This window comes from Neolamprologus brichardi, chromosome 11 (genome assembly GCF_056152115.1).
Source record: "Neolamprologus brichardi isolate AB-2024 chromosome 11, ASM5615211v1, whole genome shotgun sequence".
Classification (NCBI taxonomy): Eukaryota; Metazoa; Chordata; class Actinopteri; order Cichliformes; family Cichlidae; genus Neolamprologus; species Neolamprologus brichardi.
Window position 1 is genome coordinate 28,660,323 of NC_142114.1, and position 20,461 is coordinate 28,680,783.

General features: G+C 39.0%; 2 protein-coding genes across 4 annotated transcripts in view; both read left to right on the plus strand.

The window, feature by feature from the left end:
- Positions 1-294: 294 nt before the first annotated feature.
- Positions 295-5,376, plus strand: rbm8a (RNA binding motif protein 8A). 2 transcript variants are annotated; one of them, XM_006801795.3, is made up of 6 exons: positions 295-397; positions 907-966; positions 1,060-1,137; positions 2,043-2,179; positions 3,706-3,842; positions 5,063-5,376. In XM_006801795.3, the coding sequence occupies exons 1-6, from the start codon at positions 331-333 to the stop codon at positions 5,109-5,111; spliced, it is 528 nt and encodes a 175-aa protein (XP_006801858.1). In that variant the 5' UTR covers positions 295-330; the 3' UTR covers positions 5,112-5,376. The 2 variants fall into 2 exon arrangements, with proteins under 2 accessions (XP_006801858.1, XP_035768427.1); XM_035912534.2 differs by having other exon boundaries at positions 303-391.
- A 1,584-nt stretch (positions 5,377-6,960) lies between these two features.
- Positions 6,961-20,461, plus strand: part of otud7b (OTU deubiquitinase 7B) — a 45,223-nt gene continuing 31,722 nt past the window's right edge. The window contains exon 1 of one of the 2 annotated variants that reach the window (XM_087848493.1): positions 6,961-7,279. The gene's annotated coding sequence lies outside the window, so the exon portion shown is untranslated. The remainder of the gene's footprint in view (positions 7,280-20,461) is intronic. The other variant, XM_087848494.1, reaches the window with a different exon arrangement.

Below are 20,461 nucleotides of genomic sequence, written 5' to 3' on the forward strand. Positions count from 1 at the left end.
TTGTTTTTGTGTGTGTGCTGTATTTCCATGTATGTTTGCACGTTTCAATAAACCACTGCACCAGGTTTTTTTCCAAACAAAATATGGAGAAATGATAAGTTGCACAGGGCTGTAAGTGCAGGTATCTTAAAACTAAGTGTAAATTTATTTGAGCCTTTTTACTTTCTGTGATTAAAATTATTTTTATAATTATTTTCATCTTTATTTAGTTATTCTGTGTATTTTAATATATTGACTTTTATTTTATACAAACTGGCAACTTCCGCCTGCCTCTCAGCGCTTTTTGCGTACGTACGTTACGTTGGTCAGACGTGTACACACAGAGACATCATGGCGGACGTGCTGGATCTTCATGAAGCGGGAGGCGAGGACTTTCCTATGGATGAGGATGGTGATGGTAATAATATTATGTTCAATGTTAGTGGCAAATACTTTACAGTCCCCGCGTTCAAATGATGTGTAATTATTGAGGTCCGAATCGCAGCCGTCATGTTCGTAAACGGAACAAAAGCTAGACTGCGTGGTGGCAGGCCCGATAAATGCTAACATGCTAACGCGAGTTAGCGCCGTATAGTTGATTTATTCAGTCGCTCCGTACAAGTTAGCGAGGCTACAGACATAGAGATGTTTAAAATTCACCTGTTTCATTTCGAAGAGGAAATTTACTTGGCCGGTAACTTAACTCTCATTGTGAGTGTTGTTAGCAGCTGCTAACACGCTAATTCGCGGTTAGTGCAGCTAACGGGTAATTGTTTATGCGGATCGAACTGGGGGGAGCGGGCATGTTAAACATGTTCCTAGTCAGCTGAATTAAATTGGTGAATTTTGATCGTTGTTAAACTTGTAGTGAAGCGAACATTGCAGCAGCGTGCGCTGGCTCTGACTTGTTCATCTTTCATTCATTAGAGAGCATCCACAAGCTGAAAGAAAAAGCCAAGAAGCGGAAAGGACGAGGCTTCGGTTCAGGTGAGTGACCCCTGGTGTGATGGCGATAGTTTACATAGCGTCTCTTACTTCAGCTATGCAGTACAGTAAGTGTTTATTTGTCGACATTTCCAGAGGAGGGAGCCCGGTCCAGAACCAAAGAGGACTATGATACTGTGGAGCAAGATGGGGATGAGCCAGGCCCTCAGAGATGTAAGTAAAGAAACAGTTTAACACAGGATTATGTCACGAACTTGAAACGACAGCCTGTGGCTTTGCGGTGATATAGCAGAAAGTACCACTGGTTTTCTGGGTAGTCTTATTCATTTGCTGTTGATGTGATAATCACTGCTGGGTAGAACATGTTAGAACATATTTAAATACATGTTCTTAATTGTCATTGTCTTAATACTTAACCACAAAATAATTTGTGTTTGTGTCCTCATTACAATTGTGTGGTGCAATTTCTCATGATTATCAATTTATAAACCTTTCACTACAGCACCACAGGCTGTGTTACAGAGTAATGCAAAAGTAAAATGATAAAGTAACTTGTGATTAGTAAAGTAATTCATTACTTTTCTAAAAGTAACCGGTAAGACAATGCCTGTAATGATAAGTTTGGTCAATAGTATAAAGTCCAAGCTACATGTGTTAATCAACAGCAAAAGAAGAAGGATTACGCTGGTACCATTGAAATCCATTCAGATTTACAAAAAAGCAGAATTGCTTCCACAAAAGTGTCACTACTGTTATTTATTGACTTAATATCAAAGCAAAACTTTTTATTTTACATTAAATGCTTTATTGCAATGTAGCTTTGGCATCACACTGTCAACAAGTAGAATATTTTTTTTATTTATGACTCAAATACAGTGTTTGTTTGTTTTTTGTCTTTTTTAAGCTGATACACTTGAAAGTGCTACTTGGTAAATGTCCTGTATTTGTATAGCGCTTTACTTAGTCCCTATAGACCCCAAAGCGCTTTACACTAAATTCAGTCATTCACCCATTCTCACACACTGGTGATGGCAGCTACATTGTAGCTACAGCTGCCCTGGGGCGCACTGACAGAGGCGACTTGATTCATTACATGCTGATTCCTTTCCTTGCTGCAGCTGTGGAGGGCTGGATCCTCTTTGTGACGGGTGTACACGAGGAGGCCACAGAGGAGGACATCCATGATAAGTTTTCAGAGTTTGGAGAAATCAAAAACCTCCATCTCAACCTTGATCGCAGAACAGGTTACCTTAAGGTAAAAAAAATACAATAACACGAACCACATGCTATTATTGTTTGGGTTTTTTGTGTGTGCGAGAGCTGATAACCCTGGCTAGTACAGGGTCGTCGTCTGGTGATGCCTGATTCTAGCCCGCTACTTGGAGTTGAACCTCAGCGTGCGGTTGTTCCGTAGATCTTTCAGACAGGTTGATTGTACACCCCAAACAACGCTTCTGTTAAACTGTTAAATTGGCTCTTTTTGTTTTGTTTGACTGGTTTTTACATCCAGTTCTGTTTGAGTGGAGAAAAAATGGCTTGTTGAAAACATTGCTTCATTCTGGGGTAAAGGTGGTTTGAGCCCAGACAGATCACTGTTGCCTTCCACCTGCATACACAACACCTGGCTGCATAACATGTTTGTTTGACTCTTAACGATGACACCACGATGCCATCCATGAAGAATAAACTCAGAAGCCAGAGCCATGACCATCCACTGAGTCACACTTTAACCGATTTCATACAAAGAGAAGTGCCAGTGTCAAGTTAGTTACCAAAAAAGTAACCAACATTTCTCTGGTCTAATTATTGCTAAACAAAACCCTAAATCAAAAGATTTTTAATACTGCACATGTCCTTAATGTCTGTAAAGGATTATGTTTTGGTCTAACAATCCCATCTCCTCTGTCCGTGTGAAAATGAAATTATTGGTAACCTGCTTGCTGGTTTTCTGATCAGATTGTTCTCATTTTTAACATGTGATGTGGATCAAACTGGAAATTTTACACACAATGACAAATTTTTACTAAAAGCACATTTCATTGTCCTTTTAGTGTTTTGTTGTTGTGCGCTGTTTGTTTTTTATGATCCCATAAGTCAGTTTAACAGGGGCTTGTGACACCTTTTTATAGTTGGGTTAACTTAACCAAATTCAAACCAGGAATATACAGATATTACACATTTGTTTGTATTCCACACACATGGTAAAGTAGAGAAAGATTGTTTATGCAGCCAAACTGAAACAACTGCATGAATGGAAAGGAAGAGCTATTTGTAGAGTCCTCATCCCACCATTGTCATTGTATAACACTTATTCCATGCGGGAAAAACACTTGTGCAGAGGATGCATCTGGTCATCTTTGATTATAGCTCTGTCAGCATGCCTCTTCTCTCTTTTCCAGTTGCATTTCAGGGATGCAGACATCCTTCAGTAAGGCGTCCTGAAATAAAATTTATTGGGGGCACAGTCAGGTCTAACGATGGGGAACTAGATTAGGGCAAAGAGGTGCAAATTAAAACTGTTCCTTTTAAATATAGAAACACATCCTCTTTTCGACCACAAGGTGGCAGCATTGTTTTTGATGTAAAGTAGGACCAAAGGGAATTCTACCCCAACCTCTGTCAGCTAAGAATGGAGAACGTGAAAAGTTTTCCTTAAAGGCGGTTTGAAGCAAAAACAGATTGTTGTACAACAAAGTCAGAACGTGTTCTACCGATAACTGAAGTATTTGATTTTACTGTGTACATAAATATGCAATAATTCACACAGTCTTCTGTCCCCAGGGTTATGCACTGGTTGAGTATGAGACGTACAAAGAGGCTCAAGCAGCCATGGAAGGGCTCAATGGTCAGGACATGATGGGGCAGCCTATCAGTGTAGACTGGTGTTTTGTCAGAGGGCCTCCCAAGAACAAGAGAAGGTGAGGGTGGTGTCTTCATCCATCTTGGAGCAGAAACAAGCGCCAGTGTTTGAAAAATATACAGAAACATACTCTGTACATTCATTTCAGTAGGATTTTGTCATCATAAGTGATCATTTTTTTCCCTCTTACCACGCAGCTACTACTGATGACATGACTACTTAAGTTTTGTAGATAAGATATAATTTAGTTTAAATGTCTGTGTGACAGATGACAAAACATTAAACACAGCTCAGAAATAAGTAGCCTAAAGTCGAATTGTTTAAAAAACAAACATAGAAAACAATATCCAAAACACAGTGGTTCAATAAAGTTAAAAAAACAAAACCAAAAAAATGAAGGGACTCAATAAGTAAAAAAGAAAAAAAAACGCACAAAAGTCAAATTAAGTTAAAAAAAAATCTTTATAATGGCTGACTATAACACACGTAATATTTAAGTAGAATTTTATTATGTAATTGGTGATGAATTTTCCTCTTTCTACCCAGCACTTCACACATTCATATTCGCAGTAATGACAATATAGATGTTACATTTTCTAGTTACATTATTACTGAAAAGTTTCTCTTCATTTATTTGATTAGAATTCAAATCTCTCAGTGAATACAGAATAAAGATCTACCCCAAAGAAAGAAAGCACGAGATAAAGCTAATCAAAAAGGTACTGACTGAAGCAAATGCTTATTATGCTAACCCTTTTAACCAAAGATCATGTAGGAAGCAGCTCATTTACATAGGGCTCGAAGCAAAAGAGTAAAACAAAACGAACAAAAAAACTTTCCATCTTAGATAAGTTAGTAAATTAAATTTCACAATAATAATTCGTAATAATTTGATAATCCACGCAAAACAACCAAGAGTTTCTGTATTATTATTAATATTGCTCTTCTTCATTCTTGATTAATGTATTTTTCTAATACTCTAGTTTTAAACATGTTTTTAAACAAGAAAAATAAACTACACCTTTTTAAGTGACTGTCACAGCTATTGCACAAGTTACTATAAATATACTTTATTTATGCTATAGTTAATGTTAAAGCAGGTAAAACATAAAACACAGTTTAATAGGGTAATAAATAAATTACAACAATAAATATATATTTTTTTCATTTTACCACCCATATTGACAGTGTAGTTATTTAAGTGAAACTCGATGATTTTTGAATTTATTTATTTATTTTAAGATTTCCCTTTTTGATTTAATGTGTGTTTTGTTTTAGGGCTGGTGGACGGAGGCGCAGCAGAAGTCCAGACAGGAGGCGGCGTTGAATGGAGGAAGTCATCACTTTGATAACCAGTTAATAGGCTTCTAATGCCTTCCTGTGAAGAAACTTTTGGAGTTTTTGTACAATATTTTCAGTGAACGTTGTGTAGCTGGGTAATTGGTTCTAACAGAATTTGTGCTTTTACTTTCAGACAGACATTTACATGTTTATGGTTTTCATGAATCCCTCACAGTGCTTTCTGTTTGCTCATTGTAACTTGGTTTTTATTTTATATAACCTCGGGAAAATTAAAAATTTTAAAATGTCAACCTATGATTTGTTTGTCTTTTTGTTTTTAAAATAACAGTTAACAGAGAAATCAGCCTGCCAGCTCATTTTGCAAATGATAGATAGATAAGCATATATAGACATATACATATGAAGAATGTAGAAAAGAACATTTAGGATTTACATATATAATACTTATGAAAGGGAAAATGATAATGTATAGGTTATCTTTACTTTCGAAATAAGTTAAATTTACCTTTCATGTTAATTAAGTGTGTAACTTTGTGGTGTGATGTGTAAAAGTTACCTCTTATTTCTTTATATTTATTCAAGGGTTTGGGTTTTTTGGGGGGGGGGACATTGGCTCCTTTTTCTTTTTTTGCCTGTCCTGTTTGGTTCTTTTGCCATCAGAATTATTGTCTAAAGGCAAAGAAAGATGCCCAATGGATTTACTTTACCAAATGGACCGTCCCAGCCTTGCCGTATTGGTGTATTTGATTCACCTTTGCTTTTATTGTTTATTTTATTTTCATTTGCTGAACACGGGACAGACTTGACTGGGGGAAAGAAAAAGAGCGGGGAAGAGGGACGGTGATAAAGGGCAAAAACAGACAAAAAATACATAGATCAATCACCTGGATCAGCTGTTGAGAAAGAAAAAAGAGAAAACAAGCAAAGAAAAAGAGCAATATAATAAACAACATCATCGCTATGATCTATGTGAATATAACACTAAATATTAAATATTATTGTGCAGCACCTAAGATCGACAGTGCACAGTGAGCTTTGAGGTAGCAGTGACGTGCCCGTGAGCTCCACCAATGCACCGAGGGCATTTGCCACTGGTAGGGGAAGTGATGGAGGGAGATAGGCCTCCATACCTTGGAGGGCCTGAGATGTCCCCAGAGAGCTGGGTCTGATACCTAACCTGACATATAAACACAAACAAACAGGAACACACAGATACAGACATCCATTCCCACCTTCATGCTCTCATTGGCTCCTTTTCTTTCACTCAGTTGCAGTACAGTCCTTGCACCTGGTCATTTTCAAAGGAAGCCACTAAAAACCCCAATGAATCATTCAAGGTCAAGGAAGAGCTTTAAATGTCTTTTAAGAAACCTGGTGAGCTATTCCCTAAAACATCTTAACAAAACACTAAGTTTGTCTTTCATGAGTAGAAAAAGTTTGACATGTACTTCCATTTATTTTTGAAAACAACACAAAAACGTTTTGCATGCGAAAATTGACATTAATGGTCATGAAAAGTACTGAGACCTATAAAAACAACTCTTAAGCTGCAAGTAATATTATCCATGCTAAATGTCCACGTTTTGTCACAGCTTATTAGTGTTTGTACAATTCCAGAAAAGATGGATTACGCTCAGACGTGTTCCCTGCTGCGTTTTATTTAGCATCGCTAATGACGTAGGGTTTACATCATCCTGGATGACCTCATCCCGGCCACGGTGACGCCCCAGCTATTTTGTTAACTCCAAAGCACCTGTCACTCTGGTCTGAGTGCCGCACTGTCATTGGCCGCTGACACAAAAAACCCACTGGCCTCTCATTTTCTTGCAGCCAATTGGCAGGCGGATGTTTGGCGTTCTCATTTGGTGTTTACTCTAATGGGGAACGTCAGTCAAAATGTTCTAGCCCGACCATTGGTTCTCATAAACGTCAATAAAAGAAAACACCCGCCTCTGATTGGCCGAGTCCTCTCGGGGGCCGTCTGAAACCTTTGGTTGACGTTGTTGTTGTAAGTGGTGGAGAAATTACTTTGTCGCTGGTGGTCCGGTTTGGGATTTTACACACCGTTCTCCATATGAGGACACTAAAAAGTTAGAAGTCGTTGGTACTGGAAACGTATTTGCTACTTACAAGTTGGCACTTGCTGGAAAACTGAATGGGACGATGAAAACAACATCTGCGAGGCCGCTAAAGGTAAGCAGTAGAGGGATACTCCAGCTCCTAGCGTTAACGTAAGCTACCGTTAGCTTGCTGCTGATTAGCCAGGCTTGAAGTAGCCACTTGCTAGCCAAAGGTAACGGTTCGTTCTAATAACTGAAAAAAATGTACAGGACTTCTTTATGGTGAGCATTCATGCGCATGTCTGGCAGACTTTAAATGGACGATTATAATTACTAATGGGTGCAAATAAAGTTAGTGGGATATGTTTGAACGGTGCATGAACCTCATGCGTTTGAACGCCTCAAATGCGTTTATGTAAGCATGTTTATTGTTCCCTGATATTTCTTCTTCAAAGAATAGTTCTAGCCATTAAAAGCTGGCTCAGAGTCAGCAGTGGGGACAAGCCATCATCGTGTGTAGCGTTAGGATTCAGCGCAGAGCAGGACTGGTTTCTGAATACTGCCTCAGCTTTATAAGCTGTCAGCTAAGCAGTGTGACCACTGATATCAATTTCAGCTGATCTCTTTAGTAGTTGAGCATCTGCCTGTGGAAGTAAGTTAAATCGTCACCTCGTTTTTTCTGGGAGCTTCTAGTCACGATCCAGCTTATCGGAGTCCGCCTTTTATTTAAGGTGCATGTGTGATGTAACATTGACTTAAAAGACCAGCTCACAGGAAATTACCAGAGCCAGCCTTTCACACACCACAATTTCTAACCAAAACAACTGGGTTTATTGAGTCTGAATAAGCATCTAACTCGGTGTGAGGCTCCTGCCTGAGCTGACGGGTCACAGGGTTCACTGCTTTTTACTCATTCTGAAACTAGAACTAGGTTGATTTGGCATATTTTTCTCTACATCACCACAGCGAGAAAGTATTAGGTTGCACTCTGCCTTGAATTATTTAGGTCTTGTAGTTGTGGACTCTTTTGTTTGCCAGGACACCAGGACAGACAGCCTATATGAAAAGTAGGACAGAGGTACAAGTTCTTCAGTGTATTTGGCCTACAGCGGGGGTGTCAAAAGTCATTTTAGTGAGCAGGGTATGTACAGCTCACTTTGATCCAAAGTTTGTTTGACGTGTAAAACCACTGGATAATATCCTTTATAGACACAAAATGTCTTTGTGTGAAGAAGTATAGGTACCTAGGAAAAACATTTGCATTTAATAAGCTATTTAAAAAGCAAATGATAAGCAGTCAAGGATCTCTTAGGCAAAAGGAGTGCAATTAAAACCAGTATTTCCACATTTCATCACCCTATTGGTGTTACATGTATTTTAAAATATATAGTGGCTATTTAAAGGCACATGACCTTCACACATGTATTTTGGATCTCAATAACACCAGTATTTTACTTCTGTTTGTAAAAGCAGAGAGAATTGCAAGTGTCTTCTCTGAAATTTGCATGCTTTGCAAAGCCATCCAGAAGGCCAGGCTGGGTGTGCTTTGACTGCGGATTTTGATTAAAAACAAAACGCACACATAATAAACACACAGCAGTGAAGAGGAAGCTCGTTGACAAGTTAGGTATGGTGTAGTAGGAAAAAGAAACACATTCAGCCCTCCACCCATACTCACTGTTTCCAGTGGCTGTGAAGGATGATGCTTGAAATGTAGGACACACAAGCAACTGCTGATCAGTACCAGTGTGGAAAGTTGAATACTCTACTACCAGTGCACTTTGACTGTAATATTTGTCTTTTCTGCGAGTGACTTTTGCAGCTCGATAACTCTGAGGTATGATCAGTACGTTCCAGCAGAGTCTCATGGCAGTTTGTGACGTGATCACAGCTTTCGGTGTGTTAATTTGATCAATTTCCAAATCTTATTTTCATGTCCCTGAATTTTTAAGTCTCCATATGTACTGATTTGTGTCTACATACATAAAGTAAATATTTTTCACCTCTAAAGGGTGCAAGAAGTCTACATTTAGAGATGGGAGGGGTTGGTGGTGCCATCATTAGGATGGTTACAATTCAACAGTATTATTTTTGATTATTCAAACTGCTTAATTAAAAAAAAACAGAATTAAACTACAGTGGTTGTCACTTCTTTTTAGCTTAGTTTTCTTGGTTGTCAGCATGACTATGCTGGACAACTTACGAGCTGTAGACATGAATCCTCCTTCCTGTTTAAATGCGTCACTCTCAAAGCTTTGCTAACCGTCATTACGAAAGTAGCCCAATTTTTGGCCATGAACGTGGAAAAATAGATTTTGTTCTCAACAGAGATTTTTTTTTTTCAATATTGTTTTTTTGTTACGTAGTTTAAAATGTAAAGAAAGAGAAAGTGTTGAAAATATAGATTATAAACTTCAAGGTGAGCATTTTAATTGTTGCCTTCTTAGTGTTTTAAAACTGGCCATGATGTATCCGACTAAATTATGCCAAGAAGTTGTTAGATAATGTCCCAAATGATCCTTCTTTTTTTTTCTAACAATGTCTGTAATTTGAAGAAAACAACTTTGTTTTATTCAGGATGACATGAATCACAAACATTTTTATTTTCATAGGTGCAGTCAGTGAAGTCATATTTGCACCGATTATCTCACTGTTGGTAATTAAAGTGATAAAGCTGCCCATCAGTTCATGGTGGCAACTATTTAACATGATGCTCAGTTTTTCTGAGGGTTTGTGTCAGGTTTCATTATACAAGTCCTCAACACTTGAAGGAACATATTATATTGATGCATACAGCAGCAGAGAGAGCACCTCAGGCGAGTATTTTAAGAGGGGTGTAGCATCCTTCTGACTGCAAGTCAGTTTCCAAACTGGCAGGGTGTAAAAGTAAAATAAAAAATAAAAATGAAGACCGAAAACAAAAAGTGCTCTGCTGCTTTGTAAATATGTGGATTATAGGCACAGGTATACTGTTTATTAAATTGCCTTCTCAGTGCACTAAACAGGCAGTAGCTCAGCCTGCATCCAGTGGAACGGAACAAAAATAAAACATTACTGAGTTATTGCTCTTTGATTTTCCTCGAATCATTTGAATTTGGTTGATCCAAATTTAAATATGTGGCTTGTAATCTGCAGTGTATCATATGCATCAGATCTCTTAACAGGATTCAAATGTTATGTGGTTGGGAGTTCACAGTAGCCTCGGGTCACAGTGACACTGATGGTGATGGTGAAGGGAAATCACCAGGACCGGGGCTAAAATGGTTTTAATTGCTACTTTTTTCTAAAGTTGGTTTTAGTTTGGCTAACTTTAAAATGCTTTATCAAAAAATAACAGGACAATGCTCACATTTATATCAACCAAAGACTTTTTACCTAAACTCAGTACAAAGCAGTCGCGCTTACCTTCATATTAACAAAGGCTTTGTTTGAGCCAGCGTGCTAAACTGTATTTCACTCGAATTTAGTTTGCAAGCTCTTTTATCGTTAATGAACGATTACAAAACTGTGTGGAGTGGTGCATGAGCTTTTTCACCTTCTGAAGCATTGCATGCCCTGCTGTCATCCGAAATGATGAGTTGTAACTAGATATTACCTGTGTAACAGGGTTTGTCATGACGCTGGCAACATGAAGTTTTATGAGCTGATGGTCATGGGCTTATTTGCACACTGTTTTGCAGTTACATGTGGCAATAAAGACAGAGTTATACTTCACATGACGGACAGCCAGTTTAACTTGTTTGACTTTCTGTATGACTTCCTTTAAGGTTTTGTGCCAGTTAGTGTGAGAGTGCTGTAAACATGTGTCACGCACTTATTTTGCTGAATATCCTTTGTGGCTGTCTTGGTGAATATAATGTTATACAAGGTAACCTGTCTGTTTCAGCCATGCACAGGGTATGAAAATTTAAATTTTCCTCTCGCTGAGTTCCCCCAAACAGCTGCTCACTGTCAGCGGTGCAGTGTCAGTTACACGGCCAGGCCCGTTTGGCCTACTCCCACAGGAAAACACGGTCAGATTAATAAGTAAGTAGATGAGGTTAGTAGGACAACCAGATGATTTTTTTCCTGTTAAGTGTGCGTGTCCCGCTGGTGGTAAGGCATGAACTAAGCCTTGTTTTGTTTGGACTCTTTGCCGATTTCCAAAAAAGACTTAAAACCCACATCCATCTGTGCTCTTATTTCTTTAAGTAGCACTATTTAGAAACACAGGAAGGGGATAAGATAAAAGGCAAAAACAGTTTTAGTCTGTGCACTGCCACAGTGACACGAGGATCAATAGGTGGCTTGTCTCTAAGAGGTCTCCATGTCCAGACAGCAACTCATAAAACTCTTTGCAGCCCCACCCTCCCCACCATGGCTGGTTGCCTGCCAGTCTTGTGACACAGCAGCTAGCCAGTGCCCAGGGCCATTTGTGTCCAGGATGGGTAGATACTGTGAACTGAGGTGCTTACCTGGGTGCCAGCAGCTGCTTTAATATGAAAACATGCATGTTTTAGTCCAAAATTTGTCATTTTAGACAATTTCTTCATTTGTTTATAAGTAAAATATTTTTATTTGTGTAAAGAAAAACACAAAAATCAGGCATCTGTTGACACTCATTATATACCGTAGTACACTATACTATAGTATAAGCTATATTTGATTTATCCTCCAAACTGGGGAAACTCTGTAGTCTTTAACAAAATAGCTATGACCATTAGAGGACTTGTGTTGATAAAGTACACTTTATCAACACAAATAAGAAATTTCACTAAAATAAAAGCTAGTTTGAAATCAAAATAAATGTAATTTATATTTAAATAGTGGTAATATGTGGTATTAATTTATAATTGTTATTTTAAATTCACCCAGCAAAATACTAAATGTAGAAAAACAGCATAGCAACTATGAGATGACATTTCAGCCGGTATATGTAACAGATTATAGTAAAGGTTTGTCTTGCATTTGAGAAAAAAAAAGGTTTTATTTATTAAACTCATTTTAAGCAGGTATTTGAGCAGCATTGACATATACATATATTAAATACAAAATTGTTCTTAGGCTACAAGTGCAACTTAGGGATGTCACTGATATACAGGTTGAAAATTTTTACATATCAGATGATATAAGTTAAAAAAATATATCAGTAAATAGATGTTCCAGGTCTCCACTCTACACCCATGTTAAGTTTTCGATAGCAGGATTATGCCCGGTCTGTGTTGAGTTAATTCATGCGGTTGATAGAATAGAGGCCAACGCAAACTAAGGTGTAACAGTTTTATTTGTTCCACCTGAAAACCTATAATCCAATACAGCATGGGCTGCCACTCCCATGAGGAAAGCTGTGGTAATGAAAGCTTGTTGTATCACTTACTTTGATCACTGCACCTTTTCTGCACCAGACTCAAGAATTTATTACAGCTGTACTTGCCAGAACCTCACAGTCTTATCTGTCATCACAATAGTGCTATTGTCTTTCACTTTTTAATCAGTGGTTGTTTCATCTATTGTTACAGATACAAATTTTTCCTTTATGATAGGAATAAATGTTTTCAGCCGATTGGTCTTTGAGGAAGTTTATTATGCTCATTTCTAGCTACATGGTTTTGTTCTTTGACTCTGTAAGGGTAGCTTAGCATGAGTCACAGTTTGTCCTGTTTTCTCTTCTTTTGGCTGTTCGTGGTAAGCAAAGGGCTTTAACAGTGTGTGGGTGGGGCTTGTGTACTCGCTATGATGTCATCCAGAGTCAAGTTTAGAAAAATAGTTTGAAATGACGGCCCTATTTGTATTTTACAGTCTTCTGGATTGTTTGGACTTCAGAAGGAGCTGGTGCACTGCAGCTGATGCATGGTTAACACGGACCAACATAGAAGTGAATTAAATACATTGGCCCGTTTTAATCTGTACCATATTTATCTTTTTGAGTCATCAGTTAATTTTGGACTTTAAAGTACTGCAGAACCATGCTGGTTCATGCGGCAGTCATGTGTCCTGTATTCCACCTCAGGGCTGTTCGATATAACGATATATGTCAGATGACGATATAAAAATGTCTATCGTTGCATTTTACGCTATCGTTTGTTTCGTGGTGTCGCAAAATAAACTGTTTACGGCAATATTTTTTCATGGTTTTGATGGTCACTGTAGTGGCTATAATTTCTTAAAGTTCTCTCTTTCTCTTATATTTAATATAACCAGCGTGTCCGCTTTTTTATGTGCCACATAAAGTTTTCACAATAAAGCTCAAGATCCTGTTGAGACTTTTCAAAATAAACTGAATCACGTGAAAGAGTATGCAGATTATTTACAGATGAGAAGCAAAAAAGAGCCGTCAGGTGCTAAAAAATAAACCTTAGACTCAAATGTTAGAACAGGCTTTTCCCCGCAGCACGCCGTGTAATAAATACTCACAAAGAAAACGGCGGCCGTGACAACTTATGTCTAAAAATGTATCGTTTCATGCATCGGTTAAAACACTTGACACACGACGCCCAGCTGGAAACACTTCCTGCAAGTCGAGCTGCCCGAGATTCACAGAACTTTCAGAAAATGTAAAATTTTAGTGATTTATATCGTTATCGGGACGATAGATGTCTTATATCGGGATATGAGATTTTAGGCATATCGCACAGCCCTATTCCACCTGGTAGTTCACATTGTTAGATCACAGAAAGGCACAGAGGCAGGTGGTGTCATAGTGTTTTAGAAACAAACGTTAACTGGGGTTGCACGTTATTGAAATGGGGATAATTAGTTTAACCAGCTATTATTTTTGCTGCTGACTAGTGAGAACAGAAATCATTTAGTTGACTGTTCCACAAAATCTAAAGGTTAACAGCACTCCATCAGGACCAAATGAGGACTTCTGACTGACGGATTCTGGTGTTTAGGTTGGCAGCTGTCTGAAATACTGAAACAAGTGAGGTGATTGCTATTAAACTCTGTCCTTCACAGCTAGAACAACACTAACTGTAAGCTTGGTGGCAGTAAAGCTGGACTCATTGATCAGCATCGGTGTCTTAAAGTGGATGTTCAGTTTGGTAAAGTCGGCAGTTGTAGTAATTCACTCAACATGTTCTTGGAGATTAATGTATATTATTGGGCATGTGCCTTTTCTTGTGTAGACTAGGGGACATTATCATCTCCTGCTCTGCCTCGTTGATCCAGGACATCAGGAGTAATCCCACACACAGCCCTAATGAGGAGCCTGTTCCCCCAGGATGACATCATATGGGGTGTGACGTGAAGTCACCCTGCTGTGTATAGCGACTGGCCTGCAGCACGTGGGGATTCACATGAGCATTAGTGCTGCGTGCCTGCAGAGGCTGGTGCTTGTTTAGCCGCTGGCTTAAATCGGGCAGGGCTTGGTTGGCTTCACATTCAGGCTGATTTAGTAGATCGTCACTGTTGTAGGTATTGTACTTGCAAGTCACAGATCCATTTTGTTTCTTGTATTAAGCAGTTTCTAAGCTCTTTTATTTACAGCAGTTTTTGTATTGCAGGACTGGAACTAATGTGCTTAATTTTAAAACGGCGCAGCCAAAGATCAAGTTGGAGTCTAAGAAATGTCTTGTATTCCTTGAGGGTTGATATGCAAATGAAAGCAGTAGTCATCTCACTTGCCTTTTAAATGTGAATTATGCAATACTAATTGTTTAGACATGAAGGAAAAAGGATATTTTGGCATCAGTGCCATCCCTGTAACATCAAATATTGCCAGTTTATTTTAAAATTAATGCACGGATCAAAGCAGCAGAGGAGGTGATTTTAGTCATCTTTAAGAGTTGTTAGGCTTGCCAAAACAAATTTAGACTTATCACCTTTGGTCAATAATCACAGCTCAAACACTGTAGTATGTGTTTGCATTCACATTCACTTCACTTGGGTAGGACCCACAGGTACAGGGTCATCTAACTATAATTGGCAACGCCCTCTTTTTTCCCCTGCTCTTCTTTTAAAGTCCAGTTGCTGCTAATCATCTACTCTGACCTTTCTCATGTCATGTTTACTGGTAAAGTCTTGGTTACTTGGTTGGGCGGTCCTCCATGTCATTCAGCTGTATCACCAAAGATGAGCTTGTGTCATGTTTGGACATGCAGCAGGGAGTCCTGTGCTGTTATTGTAATCATCTTAATTAATTTTCTAGAGGCCAAACACACATTTTGTTATTTACTGTGAAAATATCCAGCCTTTAGAAGATTTAGGTAGGCAGTTTTAAGATGGATGCAGAGGCTTGTGCTTCTTCACAAAGAATACAAATCATTGAGTCCACCAAGGCCAGCTGAGGACTTTTGTAAACCGGTTTAGAGTTTAGGATGACAGCTGCAGGAAGCAATTTATCCATCAGTCTCTGTGCTGATGTCCTTCAGAGGCACGGCAGCATTTCTCGCCGGATGTTCAGCAGCACTGGACCAGCATTTGTGTGTCTGTGCACCTCTTTTGGTCTGCAGAGCACAGACTTCCATGAAGTCATGCAGGGGTCATCATTCTTAATGTCTTATTTTGGGTTTCTTTTTGTGTGCGCTTCTGAACCAGTAATGCATTGATGGCAGATTAGCTTCCACTTCCCCCTCTCACTTTGAGGATCCAATACCCTCATTACATTTTCTGCTGTTTCAGTCACCCATCGCACTGACCCCGTGCACAAAGCAGTGTGGTCTCTGTGTGGTATGAGGGAATGCCACTTATAGTCCCCTAAAGCCCTTTTCCACAGCTGCCTGCTTCATGTGGGGTTGTTAATTATCGCTCCTTAACTGGTGCAGAGACATGCTCCAGGCATAGCCTAGGACCCTCTGAGGTCTACTAAACCATCATAATGGGCAGGAAAGGAGGAAATAAAGATTGGCCTGCACCTGTATGTAAAATAGTAATCATAACTATCTCAGCATTAATGCTACATGTTACTATATTAATTTCATGATAACACATGTACAGGTACAGTTAAACTAATCAGTTATTTTCTTGGTTAATCTATGAATTATTTGTCAAAACTTTGTCAGTTACTAAAAGTGAAAAGGTCCATCTGCTAAGGATGGCCTACTTTTTTGTTTTTGGAATATTTGAGTCAAGACGTTCTTGTGGATTTAAAGAATTAAATGATTAAACTTTTTCCTTTGTTTTCTTACTGGTTTTGTACGTATTTAGTTTTCTAAATTTATGTAAAATGACCAATCAGGCAGAATCTTAATGATCATGGATCAGAAATCACTTGCTGCTGTCAATTAAGGCACATCCTGTTAAAGAGGAAAATGTGTGCTTGTTTATTTTCATCGAGAAGTTGTTGATGCCACTGTATCCATTATATAAAAATCAGCACTCACGTTTCTTGTTCTTGTCCACTGATATGTGAGTCGGGTGATTCATGCTGTGACATTCAGAGCAGTATTTTAGAGGAAAGTGGACAAAGTGAAGTCAAACATCTCTGCTACATGCTCTGCTACACTATGACATCAGCTCTCAGACACTTTGATAAACACTTGTGTTCAGAAGCTAACACTGCCCATTTCAGCTGGCTGGACTTGGCTATTATTACTTTGCTCCAGTGACTTTCAGCAAGAGTTTACGTCTGGCTGAAGAAAAACTTGAAGCTTTCCACTGACCAGGAGACGTTTTGTCCTAAACCATCACTGTACCTCAATCAGAATGCCTCTGTGTGCAGACTACATGCACTACATGCACTTTGTGCTTACTTGCGTGGTGCATGTATATCAACAGGGTAGTGTTGCCTCAAGTCTAACACAAAAGGTCATACACTTAACTGCTTTTTGTATACATGCAACGTGTTGGTTTCTGACCAAAACTTATGCTAAAGTCTTTTAAAAGCAACAGTTTACCATGCACGAACAGCAAATAACACCAAAATGTGTATAATCTCACTTAGGGGTGGGCGATATAAACGATATACGATAGAAAACGATATAAATTTGACCAACGATAGAGATTTTGACTGTATCGCTCTATCGCGATAGCGCATGTTGATGATGTCATCAAGCTGCGCCTGTTTTGGTCGAAAGCATGGCAGCGGCTAAAACCATTATCATCTGCAAATTATGCCGGGCGACAGTCATAACAAAGAGATGAAGCACTTTTGAAATATGGGGAAAGCCAAAAACTGCGCTTCCTCCACTTCCGTAACATTGATTCATTAATGTTGAATTCTCTCACAGCTGCTCTGTTCCCATGTTGTTGCAGTATATTAATAACTAACCTCGTATTGTGGATGAATAATCTCAGTTGTTCTCCTGACTGAAGCTTGGCCCGTGTACAGCATCCTGCTATGCGATTGCATTTGTCCCTGACCACCAGAATCCCTCACGTTAACTTTTATCGAGTGGAAAAAAGTTAGCGTTCATCCTCCAGCTTCGCTGTGCTAATGTTATGCTAACATAGCTGTGTCACTAGCAATCACGTAGCACAACATGTTTAGGTGGAAGCTAGCGAGCTAACTTCCTGTTAACTTCTAACTCTGTTAAATTTAATAAATTCTGTTTTCATGGATGCCTGGATGTTAAACTTAATTGTTACACTTGGTAAAGCAGCAACACTGATGATTTTATTAAAGATGAAAGAATTTAGACCGTTTTTAACTCTTAGTGTTCGTTTGACTTTGGGAGCTGAACCGGACGGAGTTTTGGACCCAGATTACTCCGCGAAGCTCCTCACTACGGCAGCCGTAATGCTCTGACAATCCATCAAGCAGTGCGGCTTACCAAAGTTGTACTAAAACATTTTTTAACAGATTTCTGCCCAAATCGGTTCGAGGTCAGTAAGCACAACCAGAATTCATACATAAGGCACACTCTCGATTTTTGAGGAAATTAAAGGATTTTAAGTGTGCCTTATAGTGTGGAAAATACGTTATACAGAAGAAAATAACATATCGTGATATATATCATTACCCCACGAGCTTCAAATTATATCGCGATTTGAATTTTAGGCCATATTGCCCAGCCCTAATCTCACTACTTTTCACCTCCTGCCTGATATTTGGTTGCTGGTCCCTCCTCTTAAATTACTTAAATTCTGCCATTTTGACAGTTTAATAATTAACCACTAATTAGCAGATGTCAGTGTGCATTGTACCCGTACAGATTTGAAACCAAGCTAGCTGTTTGACATAAAAAATCTGAAATGAAAATCAAGTAAATACAGTCATAAAACTTGCTGTAGATATTACATTTGTAGAGGTTGTATTTAGGATCAGACCAAAATCCAAAGAAAACAGCTTCACTGTAATGTGTGGTTGAAAAAAAGGAAATGTATATTGTGGTAAGGAATATTACAGTGTATTGTTGAATGGTTATGTTCCCATCTTGAAAGCTCTTTATTTATAAAAGTCCAGAAATAATAGATCATTTTGGTATTGTTAGGCCTTTTTTTCGCTAAAGAGGTCTTTGACAAGCATTAATTGAGACTTTATTTTTTTGAAGACATTCATTCATACAAAGGAAAGGAAACATAAGCATACTCTACCTTATTAGGTCATCCACTCTCTAAAAACCTTCTAATGCTAACTGGTGTTTTGTGTTTCAGTCAGCTTAAGGACCAGAGAAAGATGATTCCTAAGAACAGTGCACTTTCAAAAAAGATAAATGTTTTTGTTAATGAAAATTAGCTCTGAATGATAAAGGGTTTCGTGCTTTCAGAAGGAGAAGATGACGTCAATGATTTGATTGTCTTTGATTGAAGCATTACACGTTCCTTGGGTTTTTTCCCCGACAGTGTTTAAATCTTAGCCATCAGCTGTTTTTGAGCTCTCGACGGTGCAGACTTTCTATGTTTAAACTGTGATTAGGAGTGGATTATTTTTAGGCTATCTGAAACAGGAGGTTGCTCTAATTCTGGCAGCTCAGATTAGATGGTAACTCTCTGTTTGCATTGGTGGTGGTGCTTACACAGTTGTTATTGCTCTGGTTTAGATGTAAAGATAGACACTCAGAACAAGTGCGCAGCTGTGTAATGAACATTCAGGGACCCTGTTTTCATGAACAATGCTAATAGTTGACCTAAATGTCTGTGAATGTGTTTTTCTCCCCCTTATTACCAGTGTCGCACTATTTTTAGACCAGATAAACTTGAGGAATTTCTTGGTTCAGTCATGAAGTTTAAAACGGCTGCAGTCTGCAACCCAAATGTGAAAACTGTGATCAAATGATCTGTAAGTAAATCCTGTTTTCTTCACCTTGTTTTGCCTTGAGCACTCATCCAGGGAAGAAAACAGAGGTTCACATGGATCAGGTTTGCCTGTTTCTGAGCCAGCAAATGGGATAGGCCGGCTGTGAGAGGGACATTAGACTTTGCATATTTTTGTTTGATGACTGGACAGCTTTTGGACTCATCCAGCTCAGGTGGCACGGCCCGGAGAGGGCGGGCGTGGTGTGGAATCTCTGACATCAGCTGTGTGTGCATTCGGGATGGTGGTGTTGTCTTACGCGTTACACACACACAGACGCCCGCAGATGGTGGTTAAGCCAAGAGGGTTGATATGTGTTTTTATTTTCCTTGCAGGGAGGCTCATCTCGCCTACTTTGTTTAATTTTTTAAATTCCTGACTTGTTTGTAAACATTCGTTAGACCTGACACTTCTTGCAGCGTACTCTTGCAGAGACAAGTTAAGTGGAAGAAAAATAAGTAGGAATGCAGCTATCCAGCTTTTTCAGTTCTCATACGTTGGCTTTCTGATCCAGTACTAGATTTACATTAAAAAGCTGGATTCCTTACTGAATCATTCTTGTTTATGCAAATCAGCTTTTTTTTTTTCTTTCTTGGATCAAAATGGGTCTTTGGGTGGTGACTAGGGCTGCCACGATTAGTCGACTAGTCACGATTACGTCGACTATCAAAATCGTCGACGACTAACTTAATAGTCGACGCGTCGTTTGAAGCTTTGTAAGATCACAAAAGACGCAGGAACAAGTAGTAGGATTTAAGAGTGCAATAACGGATTGAAACAGAAGATGGCAGCACTGCATGTACAAGGATGCCAGCTGCCGTTAAACCCTGAAGAAGAAGAAGCTGTGTCCCAGAATTCATAGCGCAGCCCAGCTCAGTTTCCAACAATGGTGGCAGCTAGTTAGTTTTAAAATTACTCTTATTATTCTTTCTGGGTCACAAAATAAACGTTTAACGTGTTTTCAGGCGAGAATGTAGCTGTGTAAACCTCAAATATCTGCTCAGTTTATCAAGACACCACATATTTTCAAAAGCGCTCCGACGTTTTCGGAGACGTCTGTTAGCCACTAGCTCGATAGCTAGCCGGGGGCTAGGCTAACTAGAGCCGTGAGAACACCGGACTCCCGGCAAATCGTTTTCAAACCCACTGCCGTCTTTCGCT